This window comes from Talpa europaea (genome assembly GCF_964194135.1).
Source record: "Talpa europaea genome assembly, chromosome: 15".
NCBI lineage: Eukaryota > Metazoa > Chordata > Mammalia > Eulipotyphla > Talpidae > Talpa > Talpa europaea.
In genome coordinates this window covers 77,448,023-77,465,275 of record NC_140083.1, presented here as the reverse complement: position 1 = coordinate 77,465,275, position 17,253 = coordinate 77,448,023, and the positions used below count along the sequence as shown (strand labels likewise).

Below are 17,253 nucleotides of genomic sequence, written 5' to 3'. Positions count from 1 at the left end.
AGGGAAAGGTTAAATAAAGAAAAGAGATAGTCCAGGGGCCTCCCTGGTAGCACAGGTGTTAAAGACACACTGCTATCAAGCTATCGCCAGCCACTGCAGCACAAGTTCGATCCCCAGCTGGCCAAGGAGCCAACCCACATGGTGCAGCAGACCTCTCCTGTCTCACCCGCTGCTCCCAATCATCAGTGTATTTTAGTGGATCTGCCCGTTCTGTTCATTACTCTTTCTGGTGAATCCTCTCACCCCCCGCCACCCAGAACCCCCAGAACCACCCAGAACCCCCTCTGGCTTATACCCCAGTTCTTGTATGCATAAATAAATAAATCTTTAAGAAAAAAAAAGAGAAGAAAAGAGACATTCCGGCAGACACAGTAGAGGTTTTGAAACCAGAGATCTGAACCAAGATGGCCTAATTAGAGCATGAGGTAAATACCAGTCGTGTGTCGCTTAATGACCTGTAATGGTCAGATGGTTTTGTCATTGTGCCAGTGTCACAGAGTGTACTTTCCCAAGCCTACATGACATACCCTACCACACACTTAGACTATGTGTCAGGGCTCCCGACTGAAACTTTACTTCATGATGTGGCTCGTAACTGAAATGTTATGGTGAGAGACAGGGAGAGAGAAGGCCAGGACAGACCTTGAAAACTTTGTATGCCACCTTTAAGAGTTTGGATGTAGGGCCTCCCCGGTGGCGCAGCGGTTGAGCACTGGGTTGCGAAGCTGCCTGCGGCCTCTACGGCGCCGGTTCGATCCCCGGCTGCTCCCCGGCCACCAGAGGAGGGTCCCACATGGTGCGCAGACCTCTCCTGCCGCCCGCTGCTCCCCTCAGCAGTGTACTTCAGTCCTTCTGCCTGCTCTGCTCCCCACTCTGGCGCTGGTGAATTCTGTCACCCTCCCACGCTTCTGACTGTACCCAGTGCATGTATAAACAAAACAAACAAACAAACAAATAAATAAAACATGCCTCTATTTAAAAAAAAAAAAAACTTTAAATAAAAAGAAAAAAAAAGAGTTTGGATGTAGTCCTGCAATGGTGGAAAGCCACTGGAAGATTTTAAGCAAATCAGATTTATGTTTTATGCATTAACTGGTAGATAAATGTCTTAACTGGAGTAAGTAGAAACATCTATGTCAGGTGAATTTATCATTTTCTCTGGCAATCTATTACCTAGTCTCCTCACTCATTCAGTCAATGTGATAATCAAATGTGAAGTTAGATGAGGAAGAAGAACTTTCCAAATTTATTAGCAATTATCTCACTGAGGAGAAAAATCATTGCTTCTGTTAACATATATCGACACCATTCTTCCAAAAGGTGAGGACATAATTAAAATGCGTTAAGAGCAGTCGTTCTCAAACTTATGACTCTTAACAGACTTTAAAAATTCTGTTGTGCTGACATGGATGGCGCTGGAAGGGATCATGCTCAGCGAAATAAGCCAAAAAGAAAAAGAAAAATACCGGATGGTCTCACTCATAGCAGGAATCTAGAAAACTTAAATAAGGGACCAGGAAAATGAATAACTATAAGAAAGTGAAAATCAAAATCAACAAAAAACTATGAACCAGAGACACTTTTAGGGGGGCGGGGTGGGAGGGGAGGGATTGGGGTCAGAATGGGGGGGCTGCAATTGTATGGGGAATATAACAATAAAATTTATAAAAAAAAAAAAAAAAAGAATTTAGACCTCTGAGCAACAGAAACAGGTTTTGGGTACTAAAAGCAGTTACAGTTATGATTGATGAGACTTCTACTCCCTTTCTTTGATTTCTAAACATGGGCATTTTGACTTTGAATAGAACAACATGTATTATTTCCTGAATAATATATATATTATAATATATATTATAATATATATATATATATTATGTATAGTATTCATTGTGACCATAATCTAAATATCTCAATGCAGATGACAGGCTGTATGAAGCTATCCTATCATTCTGTAAGATCAATTATTTCTAGAAAATGTAATATAAGAGGCCACAAATTCCATGATAACAAAGCAATGCCTTATTTCATGTTTAAAATTAATTCACTGAAGAAATATTTTGCAATATACTGCATGATTTATAAGTAGGTTCAACCAGTCTAATTATTAAAGGAGTGGCAGAAGCTAATGGGTCAAAAAAAAAAAAAATTCTGTTGTGCTGATAGAACACCAACAGGAACTCAGGAAATATACTGTACACTTGGACCAAAGTAGGAGTATATAAAAAAAGATCTCAGATGATTGGCTAAAAAGTTGTCATAAAATAAAGTAGGAAAAATAATTAGAAAAATTAAATCCCTTCAAAAAGTCACAAATTTATGTTGAAATAATAAGAAAAATATTGACAATAATGTGTTTCATAATCAAAAGCATAAAATTATATAGATCCTTGCAACAGTGGGCATATGACATGGATCACATGTCATTCAAGTGAGTCACTAAGTCAACTGCCAGTTTTTGCATTGTTTAAGTGGGTGATTTCACAATTCTTAAGGGGTGGTCTTAAGAACAATTGAGTTTGGGCTCAATTTAGACTGTATAACTATATATACTGTAACATTTCAAGGGAAAAATATTTCCAGCATTGAAGTCCCCCCACCTACCCTAAGAGTTTGAGAACTGATCATACAGAAAATAATACTTGCATTGTCCCTATATCTAATTTTATGTTTCCATCTTGATTGTCTTTGTGCTGCTGTGAAACTGGAACTCTGAGCTGAACTGGAGGAACACAACATTTGAATTATAGCCTAAAGGGCATCAGTGCAACTGCATCACAAATTGGGGAATAGGTGGGGACAGAAGGAGAGAAAGACGATGCAGTGTTCTGGCACATACTACAGGTTCATAAACTTTGTCTTAAAATTCATCAAAAATTTTTTTTAAATTCATCAAAATTTTACAGAGCCTCAGCTGTCCTTTTGGATGTTGACTTAGCTTTTGTTTAAATCAGTGCCCAAAGGCCATTTAAACTTAAGCATGTTATAAAAGGACATTAATGCTAGGGTAAACTTGCCTGAAATAGAATATTTTGTCAAGATATTAGTCTTTGCTTCTTCCTCTTATGAATGAATTTGTACTTTCCTGTAATGAAATGTTTGAGCAAACTCTCACATGCTGTCTCCTGGCTGTTCCTGCAGTGAAGTCATCTGGTTGGGCATGTGCAATGAGGTCATGATTGGCATGAAGTTTACCCTGTAGGTTCAAGGTGACCAAATTGAAACAGGTTATGTTCATTATAACCTGTTTTTGCTTTCCTGGGATAAAAATGCCAAATAAGGGCACAGATAAGCTAGTGTCCTGGCTGGGGTGAGTCCATCCTGGTGTGGATGTACCTACTAATTAGCAGAATTGCAGAGCTTTTAATGGCCATGCACATCTTTTTAAAAAAAGTGTTTCAGGGTCTCCCTGGTGGCACAGGGGTTAAAGGCACAGAGCTATCAAGCTATTGTCAGCACTAGTTTGATCCCTAGTCAGCCAGGGAGCTAACCCACATGGTGCAGCAGCCCTCTCCTGACTCGCCCGCTGCTCCCCTCAGCAGTGTGTTTCAGTAGATCTGCCTGTTCTGCTCCCCATTCTCTCTGGTGAATCCTCTCAGCGCCTGCATCTCTGGCTTATACCCCAGTTTGTGTGCATAAATAAATATTTTTTAAAAGTGTTTCATATCAGTAAATGAAATAATGCATGTAAGGTGATCACTCCATATCTGGCACATAGTAAACATTCAATAAATGCTATTATTTTATTCATTTGTTTTATGCCCTGACAGGACTCCTGTAATGAAAAGAGAATAGTGGGGCAAATGACCTTACTGAAATTCAGGTGCAGTCAGTCAACAATTTACTCTCCATTGTAAATTTATTCAGTATCTTAGACATCCTGATATAAACTCTTAGCATCACCCATGAAACCCTGACATCTGAATGAAAGGCTAAGTGCATGAAGAGGGATTATTGGGTCACCTATTGATCCTTCATGATCTTGAGTGTGAAGAGCAGAGCAGAAATTCGTAGGCGAGTGTAGAAAGGAAAGAGAGCTAGCAGAAAGTATTTTATTTAAATTTGATTGCTTCTGGGAAAAGATACCTATGCATAAAATGTGCCATCTTGCAATTAGGGTTGAAAATCCAAACTAACCTTGAAGATAATGCCAGAGATTGGTTTTCAGTAAATTTGTTTTATAGCTGTTGAAAGGTCTTTTGTACTGGCACGCTTGTGTTTGGTTGGGAAATAGGAATTAGAAAAATAAATGACTAGAAATAAATAAATGACTAAGAATAGCTCCTATATGTGAAAACTTTATCTTTTATTTTGCCTTGGAGTGAGTTATGGTTTTACAGTGAGCAGTTTTGCTCTCCCTGATAGAAGGTTTTGTTTTACTTTTTCTTTTTTCTTTTTTTTTCCAGACTAGGAAAGTATTATTTAGAAGTTCTTTTGTAAAGGGAGATGATGCACACTTTTGGCAGTTGAGTGCAGTCTGTTTCTCCAGTTACTTTGTAATTGAGAGGCATGTTAATATCCTCATAAAAGACATTTTGCTGCCTCTTGTTTAAATGCTCAGCTGTTCTGGGGCCTTAATTTCCCCCAGGCAGCCAGTGACTGACTGGAGTCAGCAGGTTTTTATGGCATTAACAGCAGTTTGCTCTTTTATTTTTAATGTGATTCTTAATCCCCCCCTTTTTTTTTCCTCTAGTTTTCTGCAACTGAAAATAGCCTGCCAGTCCGTTCCACCCCTGCTGAAGATGACTCCTGTAAGCATTTGTTCTTAGATCTGGAAGGTGAGGGTCTTATTCTTCATCTCCTAGTTGCTGCAGGAGGTGTTCCCACAATTGTCGGTGTTGAGAAAGTAACATTAAATACAGTTATTTAGCTGATCAAATCTTGCGCTTGATTTTAAGGACTGATGCTTACATACCCTCCATACATTTTTTGGTTTAGGAAGAAGTTAAATTCAATTAAATATTATTAACATGGGGCCAAGTGAATTATTTTGGGGCTTCTCTCATTGAATTCATGCCACCTTTTTGTACCAAACCTCTTCAGGGGTTAAAGCTGTGAAAACTAATTTTGAAGTTTCATTTTAATAGAAGTTTAGCCAAAAAGGATTTTATTCATTTACAGGGATAAGGAATTGGTATTTAAGTAACCTTTTAAAAATACCCTTTCCCCTACTTACACTTATCTCAGTTTGTATTGTGGTTTACCCTCTGGCCAGATTGTAGAGATTTCCCTGTTAGTGCTAAATTTGTTCACCTTTTCTTCCTATTTTGGAGTCACTTTGAGCCTCTCTTCTCCAAAAGACAGAAACTTGGGGTTTATTTTCCCCTTACCATAGTCACTTTTGATTCTGATTTTCAGTGTATTATTTTTCAAATACATATTTATGTGGATTTCTAGTTTTTCCACAGTTAGATTACTAGGCACTGGAAATTCTGCAACTAAAGTAGAAGCATGAGCTAAACAGATCTCTAATAAACCTACCAGGAAAACTCAGCGAAAAGTTCTTGCTGCTTGAATCCAGGAATATTCCTTTTGGAATCATTTTGTTTGGACTAGAAATTTTTCTGATTTTTTACTAGACTTGCAAAACATTTTTTTGAAAAACAAGCCTTTTTAGTATTTTGTTGACTTAACTCCAGATTTTAAAGAATCCATTTATGGCTCCTTAGCAGCTATGTAAATGACTTTTCTATGTCTTTCTGTGTTTTCCACATAATGAATATATTGACAGGAAATTAACTCACACCGGGGACAATTTCAGTGATTATGAAAAAGCTTCATGGAGCCTTTTCCCATAATATTCTGTTTTAGGATTGACCAAAGAAAGAGTAAACACACACACACACAATGAAATTTTTACCCTCACATTGCCCCAACTTCAGTTGAATCTCCCCAGGAGTTATTACAAGTGCCAGCTACCAAAAGTTATCAAAGCCTTTAAAACTGACAAATGCTCCTGAGCAAAAAGCTTTTTTATATATGGTGGTTAGATTCCCACTGTGTGTGCAAAGGGCGAGACTCAAGCCTTCTACCTGAGAACCCCATGTGTAAGAGAACCTTAGAGCACAGTTTTTAGTATTAGAATATTCTTCAGCAGAAGGATGTTTTTCCTGGTGGGTGAAAGGATCAATCTTTAGGCAAAGTACATAAACTGATTTGGGGAGGAATATTTTCTGAGACTTTCCATGAGGTGCTCTAAACCATCTTCCTGTGGTCACTTACACAGGTAACTCTAAGGTTAAGAGTGAGGTCCAACAGCCGGTCCATCCCAAGCCACCAAATCCAGATGCCAGAGCCTCCAGCCTTTCTGAAAGTTCTCCTGCCAAAGCAGTGAAGGTATGATAGTGATTTCTCTCTGAGCCCTCAGTAGTAGAACTTAATGTACCTACTGTCATTATTTTGACTATACCCTGTTTTTGCTTTCCTGGGATAAAAATGCCAAATAAGGGCCCACTTTCCTTGGAAATCTTGTTATGCTCGGGTTTGGGATCAGCAAGGGGGAGGCTCACTAATATCTCAACTTGAAATCTGGAAATCTCAAAGTTTCAAGAAAACCTGAAGTTAAAGGAAATAAATTTTTGAAACATTTCTGAAAAAATGAAGTCCAAGTTCTTAAATCTGTGAATGGATAAGAGCCCATGAATGAGAAATACAAGAGGTCTATAAACTCAGAGCAGCCCTTTAGATCGGACATGCAATGTCAGTTTAAAGATGGTGGCCCCCTGATCAGAGGAATTTGACCATAACAAAATTGATGGTCAGCATATTTAAAGATGGAATGTCTATATTGCAGTGATATATTGTATATATGAATAAAAATATATTCCAATGAAAATAAACAAAGGTTAAAAAAAAACCCAAACACTTATTTTAGGCTTATTATTAACACTGACTTGTTTTCACAGAATGCTCTTCTATGCAGTACTAATTTACCTATTTAGATTAATAACCAAATATACACTTTTTTAGTGTCTTTCTCCTCTGGTACTCTCATAAGTAGGTGGATTTTGTTTTGAAATTTTAATGTTGAGAGAAACTCATAGGTAGAGTTATAAGGTGTACTGCTCTAACTGCATGCACGCATCTGCAAAGCTTCTAACTCTCAGCTGTGTGTGTGATTGAGCCCTTAGTGAAAGTTCTAGTACCCCCAAAATTGAAGAGAACATAGATGAGTGTTCAAAACAAAAGGAGGAAAGGGGAGAATCCAGGATTTTAAGGGTGGATTTAAAAGGGGGAAAATGGATAAAGTGCAAACGTGAAAATTTTAAAGGCAGCAGAAATTTATGAGGAAAGGAAGGCTTATTGAAAAGGAAGACAGTAGCAAGAGAGAAGCAAGTAAAGAGAACCGAATTACAGTGATTGAATCTACACATGTACTCAGAGTGACTCTCACTTCTGGCCTTAAAGAGGCCTGTGATGTTATCAGCACTTTTTCCAGTATCTGAAGTCCAACAAAGCAGCCGATGCTGTGGTGTTAATTTTCTCACTATCAGCAACCCTGCCCAGATTTGAGTCCCTGGGTTCTGGATCAAGAAAAGTCAGCAAATCTGACTCAGCTGTGGATACTGTTTTTTTGTTTGTTTGTTTAAATTTTATTTATTTATACAAGCACTGGGTACAGTCAGAAGCACAGAAGGGTGAGAGAATTCACCAGAGCCAGAGTGGAGAGCAGAACAGGCAGACTGACGAAGTACACTGCTGAGGGGAGCAGCGGGCGGCAGGAGAGGTCTGCGCACCATGTGGGACGCTCGCCTGGCAGCCAGGGATCAAACCAGTGCTGCAGAGACTGTGGGCAGCTTCACAACCCAGCGCTCAACCACTGTGCCACTGGGGAGGCCCGACTGTGGATACTGTAGAACTGAGAGACTAGGGGAGTTCCATGACTAATTTAAGAACTAAAATCTCTTCTTGAGTAGATTGAATTCTCCACCCAGTTTTGCTTCCCTCCTTCAACTTCAAGACCAAACCTCCTGGTACTGGATTGGACCTTTGAGATCCCTTTGGAACAAACTGTAGTGTCTGAGGGTCTGAGCTAATGAGCAATATAAAAGAAACACCCCACACGTTGGCCTCCCTTGGCGAGGAAATGGAGATAAAACTCCCTCAACACCTGCTCCTGTGACCTGGCTATTCCGCAGTAGAATGCAGACAGGCCTCCTTTCATCAGACATACACCTCAGGTTTTGAACATTGTTTGAAGACTGGAATAAAGTGGCCCTGCTACCTATGTTTGCTTCCAGTTCAAAGCTCAACTGATCATGTATAGAGCCTGGGTGGGACTCAGTCAGGTCGCTACTTTTATCTAAGGGAAGTTTACTTTCTCTTCCTTGAAGTTACCCTTTATATTCTGCCGGCAAGAATATAGATACTTTAGTGTTTATCGGAAGACCTGCTGACATACTGGTCTCATAGCTATAGACCATGCAACAGAAGTTGAGTCTCCATTTTTGGACATTACATACAGCTAAGAATAAATTTATTCACTTAGAATAGATTTTTAGGTCCCACACATCCTGGGGACTATTCCTTAGTGCCTGTATGTTATTGAAAATAAGACATCTAAAATAGACACTAAATTCATTTCAAAATTTAGCTTAATGAAGTAAAAAAAATGATACTGGTCTTTAAAAGTAAGGATTTTGAACACTGACTAGAGAGTTCAGTTGATGAGACTTGGTGCTAATGAAGATTGCAGCTTTAAGTAGCAGGTTCATTCTCAAAGGGGAGCAGAGCTCCGTGGACCCTGTTAACGGATCAGGGCTTTTTCACTCAAGAGACCCAGAAGTCTTTAAGTTGTATGTTGTATGTTTGAAAGACATTATCCCCTAAATGTTCCCAGAGGGAAGCTAAAGGAGGAAAAGGCTAGTTGGTGCCCCAACTGTCCAGTACTACTGAGTCGGAGGCTTCCTTGGTTGGTCCTCCTGATGGATGTGCAGAGGAAACTCGGTGGTCTGCATGAATAGACATGCCCTGGGTGTCTCTCCCTCTACGGGCATCTGCTCTTATGCATAGCTGTCAGAATTATGCTAGATGGGCCTCAAGGATCTTTTCTTGGGCCTCCCTGGTGGCGTAGGAGTTAAAGACACAGCACTGTGAAGCTATCCGTAGCCACTATAGCATGAGTTTGATCCCTAGCCAGGGAGCTACCCACATGGAGCAGCAGAACTCTCCTGTCTCACCCGCTGCTCCCCTCAGCAGTATATTTCAATAGATCCACCTGTTCTGCTCCCCACTCTGTCTCTGGTGAATCCTCTCACCTCCTGCACCTCTAGACTACACCCCGTTCTTGTATGCATAAATACATAAAATCTTTTTTAAAAAAGAATCTTTTCTCACTATATATTATTACTGCGTATCCAAAATATTAACCTTTTCTCTACTTTGAAAGCAGTCTGTTTAAGATAGGAATATCCCCCAAATGATTTCAAAAAGAGTTTTCCAGGAAGCGAGGGGAAGGGTTAAGGCTATAAAGAGCCAGTCTGACCATTTACTACAGCGAACAATGAGTTTAACTATCTAAATATTTTGCACAAATTGGAAAGAGGAAATGAAAGCATTTTGTGGTGTTCTTTCTGAGGAATGGAGGCCTGACATCAATACAAAATTTTCTTTTTTTTTTTTTTTTTGAGGCATGTTTTTATTTATTTATTTGTTTGTTTATACATGCACTGGGTACAGTCAGAAGTGCGGGAGGGTGAAAGAATTCACCAGAGCCAGAGTAGGGAGCAGAGCAGGCAGAGGGACCGAAGTACACTGCTGAGGGGAGCAGCGGGCGGCAGGAGAGGTCTGCGCGCCATGTGGGACCCTCCTCTGGTGGCCGGGGAACAGCCGGGGATCGAACCGGCACCGCAGAGGCCGCGGGCAGCTTCGCAACCCAGCGCTCTACCGCTGCGCCACCTGGGAGGCCCTCAATACAAAATTTTCTTTTGATTCCACTATGACTAAAGGTCAGTTAGTGTCACTGTGTGTTGCCAGCTGCTGCCCCCGCTCACCCTCGCCCGCATGTACATATGCCCCAACTGAAGCCTTCATTAGGCTAAAAGTATACACATAAGACAAGAGTATGAAAGAATGTTGCTGAAGCCATGGAAATTTGTTGGGAAAATAGCTTCAAGTAGGTGCTGTTAACAGAGGACCTGTAAGAACCCTCACATGGGGAAAGTGTTCATGAACATCAGTTATTTACATACTGCCTCACTCATTCTAGAATATCCCGATGATATTGTCTACATATTTGAATTTGAAACAAAGTGTGATGATGTTGGTTCACAATGCCCTGCTGTAGTGAGGGTGTTTTCATTTGGGTTTGCACCTGCTCTCTTCCCCACAAGGAGTTTTCCTTTAGTTACAGAAATGTAACATTCCCGACAGCTTAGCAGGTGCTATTGTGCTTGTGAGTTGGGAGTTCTGAGTTTTAATTTTAATTCTGCTGCTGACTGTGCGACCAAAACACCTGACATGGCAATGATTTAGTTTTTACATGTGAAAAATGGTGAGGGAGAGGAGATGAGAAAGAAAGGGGGGAAAAAACCTTACTAACTGAAAAAATATAAAAATTTGAAAATGCCTAACATTTTCATCTTGGCAGTGTTTTAAACGTAGCTGTGCCAAGCCCAACTATGCCATGAAGGCATAGGGAGGATGCACGCCAGGCCCACCATTATGGTAGAGATTTTTGGGCACTGACTATATTTCCTGTTGTCTGAATAGACACGGGGGCAATTATAGAAAAATGGCTGAACGCCCAGAATAGACGAAATAAAGGGAAGGAGGGAAGGCACAGCCGTAGCCGCTCTGACTTGGCATATGACCATGTTGGAATCCTCTTGTCTTATGAAACTATCAGGGCCCTCGGGCAGCTACCACATAAAACCTTAAGTAATATTGAAAAGGATGTATTTAACAAATAATAAAAATAATGGGAATCTAGTAGGCCTGTGGTTAGTCAGCTGCTTAAGCTGGCTGTCTACTAATTTGATGTAAGGAGGAGGAATGACTTTTCATTCCTCCATTCAAGAGAGAACTGTTGTGGGTCAGGTGTGGGAGGTTGCAAGACACTAAAGAATTGTTAATGAGACCCTCCTTGTGTGGGTGAAAGCTCATAAAAGTTTTCTTTCCTGAGCTGGCATATGTTCCAGCCTCAGGTAGATGTGAGTGAAGCTGATTTTGCCATGATTGGCAGAGCTATTTGAAAAAATAAATTATAAATTACGGTTTTATTCTTGGATCTGAGTCTGTAACTGAGTTTTAGCCCAGCTGCAGTAAAGCACTAGGGTGCACGAATGCTGTGTATTCACCGAAGGTTCCTGTTTATCTCTTCCAGCTTCTGCTTCCTGCTCCCGGTACCTAATTTCTGCTCCTGCCTTCCACTTTCCTCCTAATGTGAGCTCAACTTTCAGCTTTCTCTCAGGTTCTCCTTTCTATTCCCTGGGCTGCATCCTCCTCCTGCTGTGTGTTCCCTGTGTTTGTAACGGGAGGAATGCTCCCTAGACCTCTATCCCCTTTAGCAGAATCATCCATTTCCTCTTATACCACACGGAATTTCTGTCTCCCGCCATCTTCACTGACCTCAATGAATGTTTATTCACCTAAGTCCAGTGGTACAAATTCAAAATCCACTCTGCAACTGAAAAAGACTTTCGATTTGACAAAAAGTGTCCTGTTGTCTATGTATTATGTGAACTATGATTTGTATAGGCCCTCGATCCGGTGACTTCAGTTGAACTATTAAACCCAAATTTTGTTTCCATCTTAATGTATCTCCTGCTCGTTAGTCAAGGACCTAGGCCTTTTAGAGAAAACCTAATTAAAACTATCTATGCAATGACTTAATTTTAGGAATCTCCACTTAGGTCCTATCTTGTTAAAAAATGCCAGTGTAAGAAAGAAATTCTGAGCTCCATATAATGCCTTAATTACTTCAAAATATTTAATAAAATAACATCTGATCACATTCAAATAAATACCTCCCTTGTGCTTGTAAACTATTTTGCGGGTCTTTAACTATTTAAATTTTTCTTCTTAAGATTCTAACACAGGGAATAGAGGTTCTATTCCCAGTCATTTCCAGTTGGTTCTGCAGTTTAGTTCTTAAGTCCCTTGGTGCTATTTGGGAGTTTACTGCTAATTTTATTAGATCCCTTTTAGAGCGTTTTCCTTTTATTTCCACTTTTGCCCATTTTATCCTTATTTTCTATCCAAATTTATTTGGAAAAATTTCCTGTTTTTTGCTTTACCTCCTAGTGAACCAATATGTGAATTTTTTGTGGGTTTGTTTTTGGGTTAGTAATAAAAATCTCATCTGCCCTTAACTTGATTTATTTTAGGCTTAATTTAGCCATTCAGGTCCTCGGCCTTGGACGAATCTGCATTGTTTGCCATCAGACTGGTACTGGCAGCAAAGGAGCCTGTGAGGCGGCCTGGGAGCTTCCTGGTCACCTTTACCTAGCGGCTTCTGCATTTCCTGGTTGAGGTGTTTCTGCAGGGTCAAGTTAGGGGATACCCATGCTCCCCTGCAGACTTCTTAACCCCCAGCCCTAGTAGTAATGTAACCATTTAATATCATGTGAAAACTTAGTTTTGAAATACTGGTTTTCATCAGTGCTAACAACTATTTTGTTATTTAGGGCTGGGTTTACCAGGTAGACAGCTGTACTCACCCCACCCTTAATGCACAGTTTACTAATAGTTTGTGAATTCCCACTCTATTATGACTGTCTACTCCCCATTACATTAGTGTTATTCTCCATTGGTTTTTAAAAAGATTATAGAACCTATAACTTTATTGGGTATGCTTTCTTTTGGAGGCTAATAGTTTGTTTTTAAATTTTAAACCATACCACATGTGTGTCAGTTTTGATGTATCTAAAAAGTATTATACCTAGTTGATTGAGCAAGTCAATATTATAAGAGGGAACTAAAAGATCCTTTATCAATGTCCGTATCCTAATTCCCAAAGCCAAGTGCTCTTCTGGAAATTAATCCCCCTCAGAGTCTGTTCTTATAAAAGTCTGTCCTGCTTTTACTTGGCACTTGAATCGAACAAACTTCTTTCTTCAATATGTGATGATGTTTTCTCCCAATTTCCTGTATGTGGAAACATTTTACATGCATTTTTGTGTGTGTGGTAGCTTGTCTAAGCCTTTCTCTGCAATCCAGCCCTAGCTCCACCCATTCTAAGTGACTGCTACTCTTGGGGCAGCCAGACAATTTGGGAAAGGAATTCTGGGGAATCTCTTGGTTTCAAATCGTCAGCTGATAGGACTGGCGCAGGCTTAGTTCCTATGCAAATTGACAGACCAGGTAAGCGGGCCCTTAGGCAACAAAGTAAATCCCAGGGCCTATCTCAGCAGAGTTCTAATTCACCACTGCCTGTGCTACTTACAGAGGCCCTTTTCCCTTTTCCTAGAAGTTTCAGGCACCTGCAAGAGAGACTTGTGTGGAATGTCAGAAGACCGTCTACCCGATGGAGCGACTTTTGGCCAACCAGCAGGTGTTCCACATCAGCTGCTTCCGGTGCTCCTACTGCAACAACAAACTTACGTAAGCCTCCACAAACAGCCATCACCTGGTACAGTCAGATCTCTGAGGGAGTCGTTGGCTTTTATAGCATGGGTTGGTACTAAAAGCTGTTATGTTGATAGTGTGCTGATGAAGTCTCTTGAAAAAGTAGGAAAAAAGTGGAAAGTACCACTTAATGACAAGTATTTCATATCAAATGATAATAATACTGTTTGGAACTCTTGATGTATTATAGGTTAATTTATATGTTAGGACAGAAGCTTAAATTATATGGTTTGCAGAGAAACACCTCTAGGACCTAATGTGGTAGAATGTTTTCCTTTGGTGTATCATAGAAGCATTAAGAAATCTCAAGGGTGGCGCAAGTGATAAAGCTATCACCAGCCACTGCAGCATAAGTTCAATCCCCATCCAGGGAGCTGCCCCGCATGGCGCAGCAGACCTCTCCTGTCTCACCCGCTGCTCCCCTCAGCAGTGTATTTCATTCACTCCACCTGTTCTGCTCCCCACTCTGTCTCTGGTGAATCCTCTCAACCCCTGCACCTCTGGCCTGCATCCCAATTCTTGTGTACATAAATAAATAAATCTTAAATAAATAAATAAAATTTGATACCTTGTGAGAAACACCAAATCTGATAAAAGCCTGTTTAGCACCAACATTAGGTTGAACTTACTTCTTGACTCCTGTTCTCTCTTCTATTAGCCACTGCTTACTTCCATTGAGTCAGTCGTGTGTATGCAAGGGGGCCAGTCCCAGAAAACTATATCCATTCCTGTAATGATGTATATGTAAATTACAACTCAAATGGGATACTGAGAGTAACATTATAAGTCGTTATACATTATAAATACTTAGGAAATACATGATTGGTCAGTGCTAGGTGGGACTACCTAGGGAAGACTTACTGGAAGAAGTAATTTTTTTTTTTAAACAGTTTCGACAGAAGGAAGAGAAACTATTAACCAATGGCAGCATGTATGAGGGGAGAGAAAGTCTTATGAAGTTCTAGGCACGGAAGTATGCTTTTCATAAGGATAATAAAACAAATGTGCTTAAAAGGGGTAGAGAAGATGATTTGTCATTTTAAGGACATTTTTCTCGTTTAGCACCTTCTGAAAATACTGGAATTGCCAGATTTTAACCCATTAGTGTAAATAAGAGTGGAAAGATTTGCTGATATTGTTCTCTTTTTCTTTTAATGACAGTCTAGGGACATACGCATCTTTACATGGGAGAATCTACTGCAAGCCTCACTTCAATCAGCTCTTTAAATCTAAAGGCAATTATGATGAAGGCTTTGGGCACAGACCCCACAAAGATCTATGGGCAAGCAAAAATGAAAATGAAGAGACTTTGGAGAGACCAGCTCAGGTTCCAAATGCAGGGGAGACCCCTCAGAGCCCAGGTGTTGAAGATGCCCCCATCGCTAAGGTCGGTGTGCTAACTGCGAGCATGGAAGCCAAGGCCTCCTCTCAGCGGGAGAAGGAGGAAAAACCAGCCGAAACTAAGAAACTGAGGATCGCCTGGCCACCCCCCACGGATCTTGGCAGTTCGGGAAGTGCTTTGGAGGAAGGGATCAAGGTATCCAAGCCCAAGTGGCCACCTGAGGATGACGTCAGCAAGCCTGAAGCTCCTGAGGATGTAGATCTAGATTTGAAGAAGCTAAGACGGTCGTCTTCGCTGAAGGAAAGAAGCCGCCCCTTCACTGTAGCAGCTTCCTTTCGAACCACTTCTATTAAGGGCCCCAAAACCCTGTCCTCACCTATTAGGAAAGGCAGGAGTGTATCAGAGCAGAGTGAGGAGTTAGGAGGAGGAGCAGCAACGGCAACGAAACAAGTGGAAAATGCCGACACCTGTGAGAAGACTGGGGCTGTGGGAAGAACGACCTGGCAGAACAAGGAATCTGAAGGAGGGGAGGCCGGAAGGAGAAGTAAGGAAGTTCATGATTTTGAGATGGGGAATGAGAATCTGATAGAAAATGGTGCAAACTCAGATGAAGATGATAGAAACCTTCTCAAACAGCAGTTGCCCCTGGAACCCAACCCAAGTTGGCCCAGCTTTGCAGACGACACCTCCACTAATGAATTCACTACTCAGAAGCAGAAATCCCAGGATGCAGGCTTCTGGGAGGGCGATGTAGAGCTGTCTGTGGAAGAACAGATAAAGAGAAATCGGTATTATGATGAGGATGAAGATGAGGATGAGGAATGACAAATTACCGTGATGCAGGGCCTTAAATTCATGTTAGTGTTAGAGAGCCACTGCCCTTTATGAAAGTAATTCATGTAAACAGGTATCTTAGCATGAAGTCTAATTTATATGGATGTAACTTTGGAAGAGTTCCTGCTTCAAAAAATCCCATGCTGCAGTTTAAGTAAACCAATTCTACAATCTAGAGATAGTTATTTTAATCCTCTGTTTTAGCAAATGATGACATGCCTAAGTGCTTTACGGGCTTCCAAGGGAGGATGGATATTCCAACTGATACAGTCCAGATTCCACTGTATTCCCAAAAGGCAATATGAAATTAGGTAGATAGTAGTATATTGTTACACTAAAATTCAGTTATGGAATTAGAGAACATACAGAAGGGATTTAGGGACCCAAACATGAATGAGTGTACTTTGGTATAAAGGGTACAGTTTATATATTTTTAAATGAATATCAATTAAATTGTTTCGTATTCATCTGTTAAGAGATCAAATATTTAGTCTTTTAAAAATATTTTAGTCTACTTTTCTTACTGTGATATATATGGGGAATTTATTGCTTTGTATCTTGTTCTCTAAGCCACATTTAGAACTGGATTATTGAAATATGACACAGTCATCTTTTTGGAATACCCTTTGAGCACCTTTGGTGCTTGGAGAGATCCACTGTCTCCTAAAATATGCTGCGGTATTTGCTGAGTTTGACTACACCACAAGCGGTCGCTTTTTTCTTTGGTGTGGCATCCATGCTTTGCATAATTTACCAAAGCTGCAATATTTTTATAAGATCTTTTGTATTGTTGTTTACCACATTGCACATTAGAGCAAAGTGAGATGTTTAAAAGAGGAAGAGCAGAGGGGAATATCTTAAGGTTCAGATCCCCATGCCCTGTATTCCACTTCTGATATCCCCTTTCGCAGACAGTTTTTAAAATACCAGCTTTGAAATGTATTGATTTTTATAGAGGACAGTATTCCCAGGGTGCAATTAAACCAATTATATACATTTGGGGGCTAGGGGGACTTTAGTGTTAATGGCTTTAGAACTTTATAAACTTGACTATATTTGATAATTTGTACATAATTGATATTCCGTATTGTATGTGGGTGTGGAGAGAGAAGTGTTTTTAAACTATTGGCTTTTCTTTGTACTGCATTTTTAGAGATTTAACTCCAATATTTTTCAGAGATGTAAAATATTCTGCTTTCTATACACTTGCATTTTCTGAAACATTTTTATTCAATAAAGCTTTTAATTTACATTTGGAATTTCCAGTATTTATTTTCTGTTATAATTTTACACTGCTATAACCTCCTTTTACCTTAGCATTTTGGGAAGAAAAGGCTCAAAGAAAGGTCTGATGTTTGTAGAGTAAGTGCTATTATGAAATCATACCACTAGATGGTGGTGTTAGGCTGTTCTTGGGCCTTCTTCCTCCCTGAATAAAGATAAAGTTTTTTCTAGAAAATTGAAAGCGACTTGGCAAGAAAATTAGTGTGTACATTCAAAATAAGTCACTTGTT

General features: G+C 40.1%; 1 protein-coding gene across 2 annotated transcripts in view; it reads left to right on the top strand.

Moving 5' to 3' along the window:
- The window catches only part of LIMA1 (LIM domain and actin binding 1), a gene marked incomplete at both ends in the record, with an annotated part of 47,609 nt that extends 31,879 nt beyond the window's left edge, over nucleotides 1–15,730 (top strand). For both annotated transcript variants that reach the window (XM_084255520.1, XM_084255519.1), the window contains 4 exons: nucleotides 4,691–4,748; nucleotides 6,224–6,333; nucleotides 13,406–13,539; nucleotides 14,725–15,730. In XM_084255520.1, the coding sequence (XP_084111646.1) occupies nucleotides 4,691–4,748; nucleotides 6,224–6,333; nucleotides 13,406–13,539; nucleotides 14,725–15,730 (1,308 nt within the window). The remainder of the gene's footprint in view (nucleotides 1–4,690; nucleotides 4,749–6,223; nucleotides 6,334–13,405; nucleotides 13,540–14,724) is intronic.
- Between the last annotated feature and the right edge of the window lie 1,523 nt (nucleotides 15,731–17,253).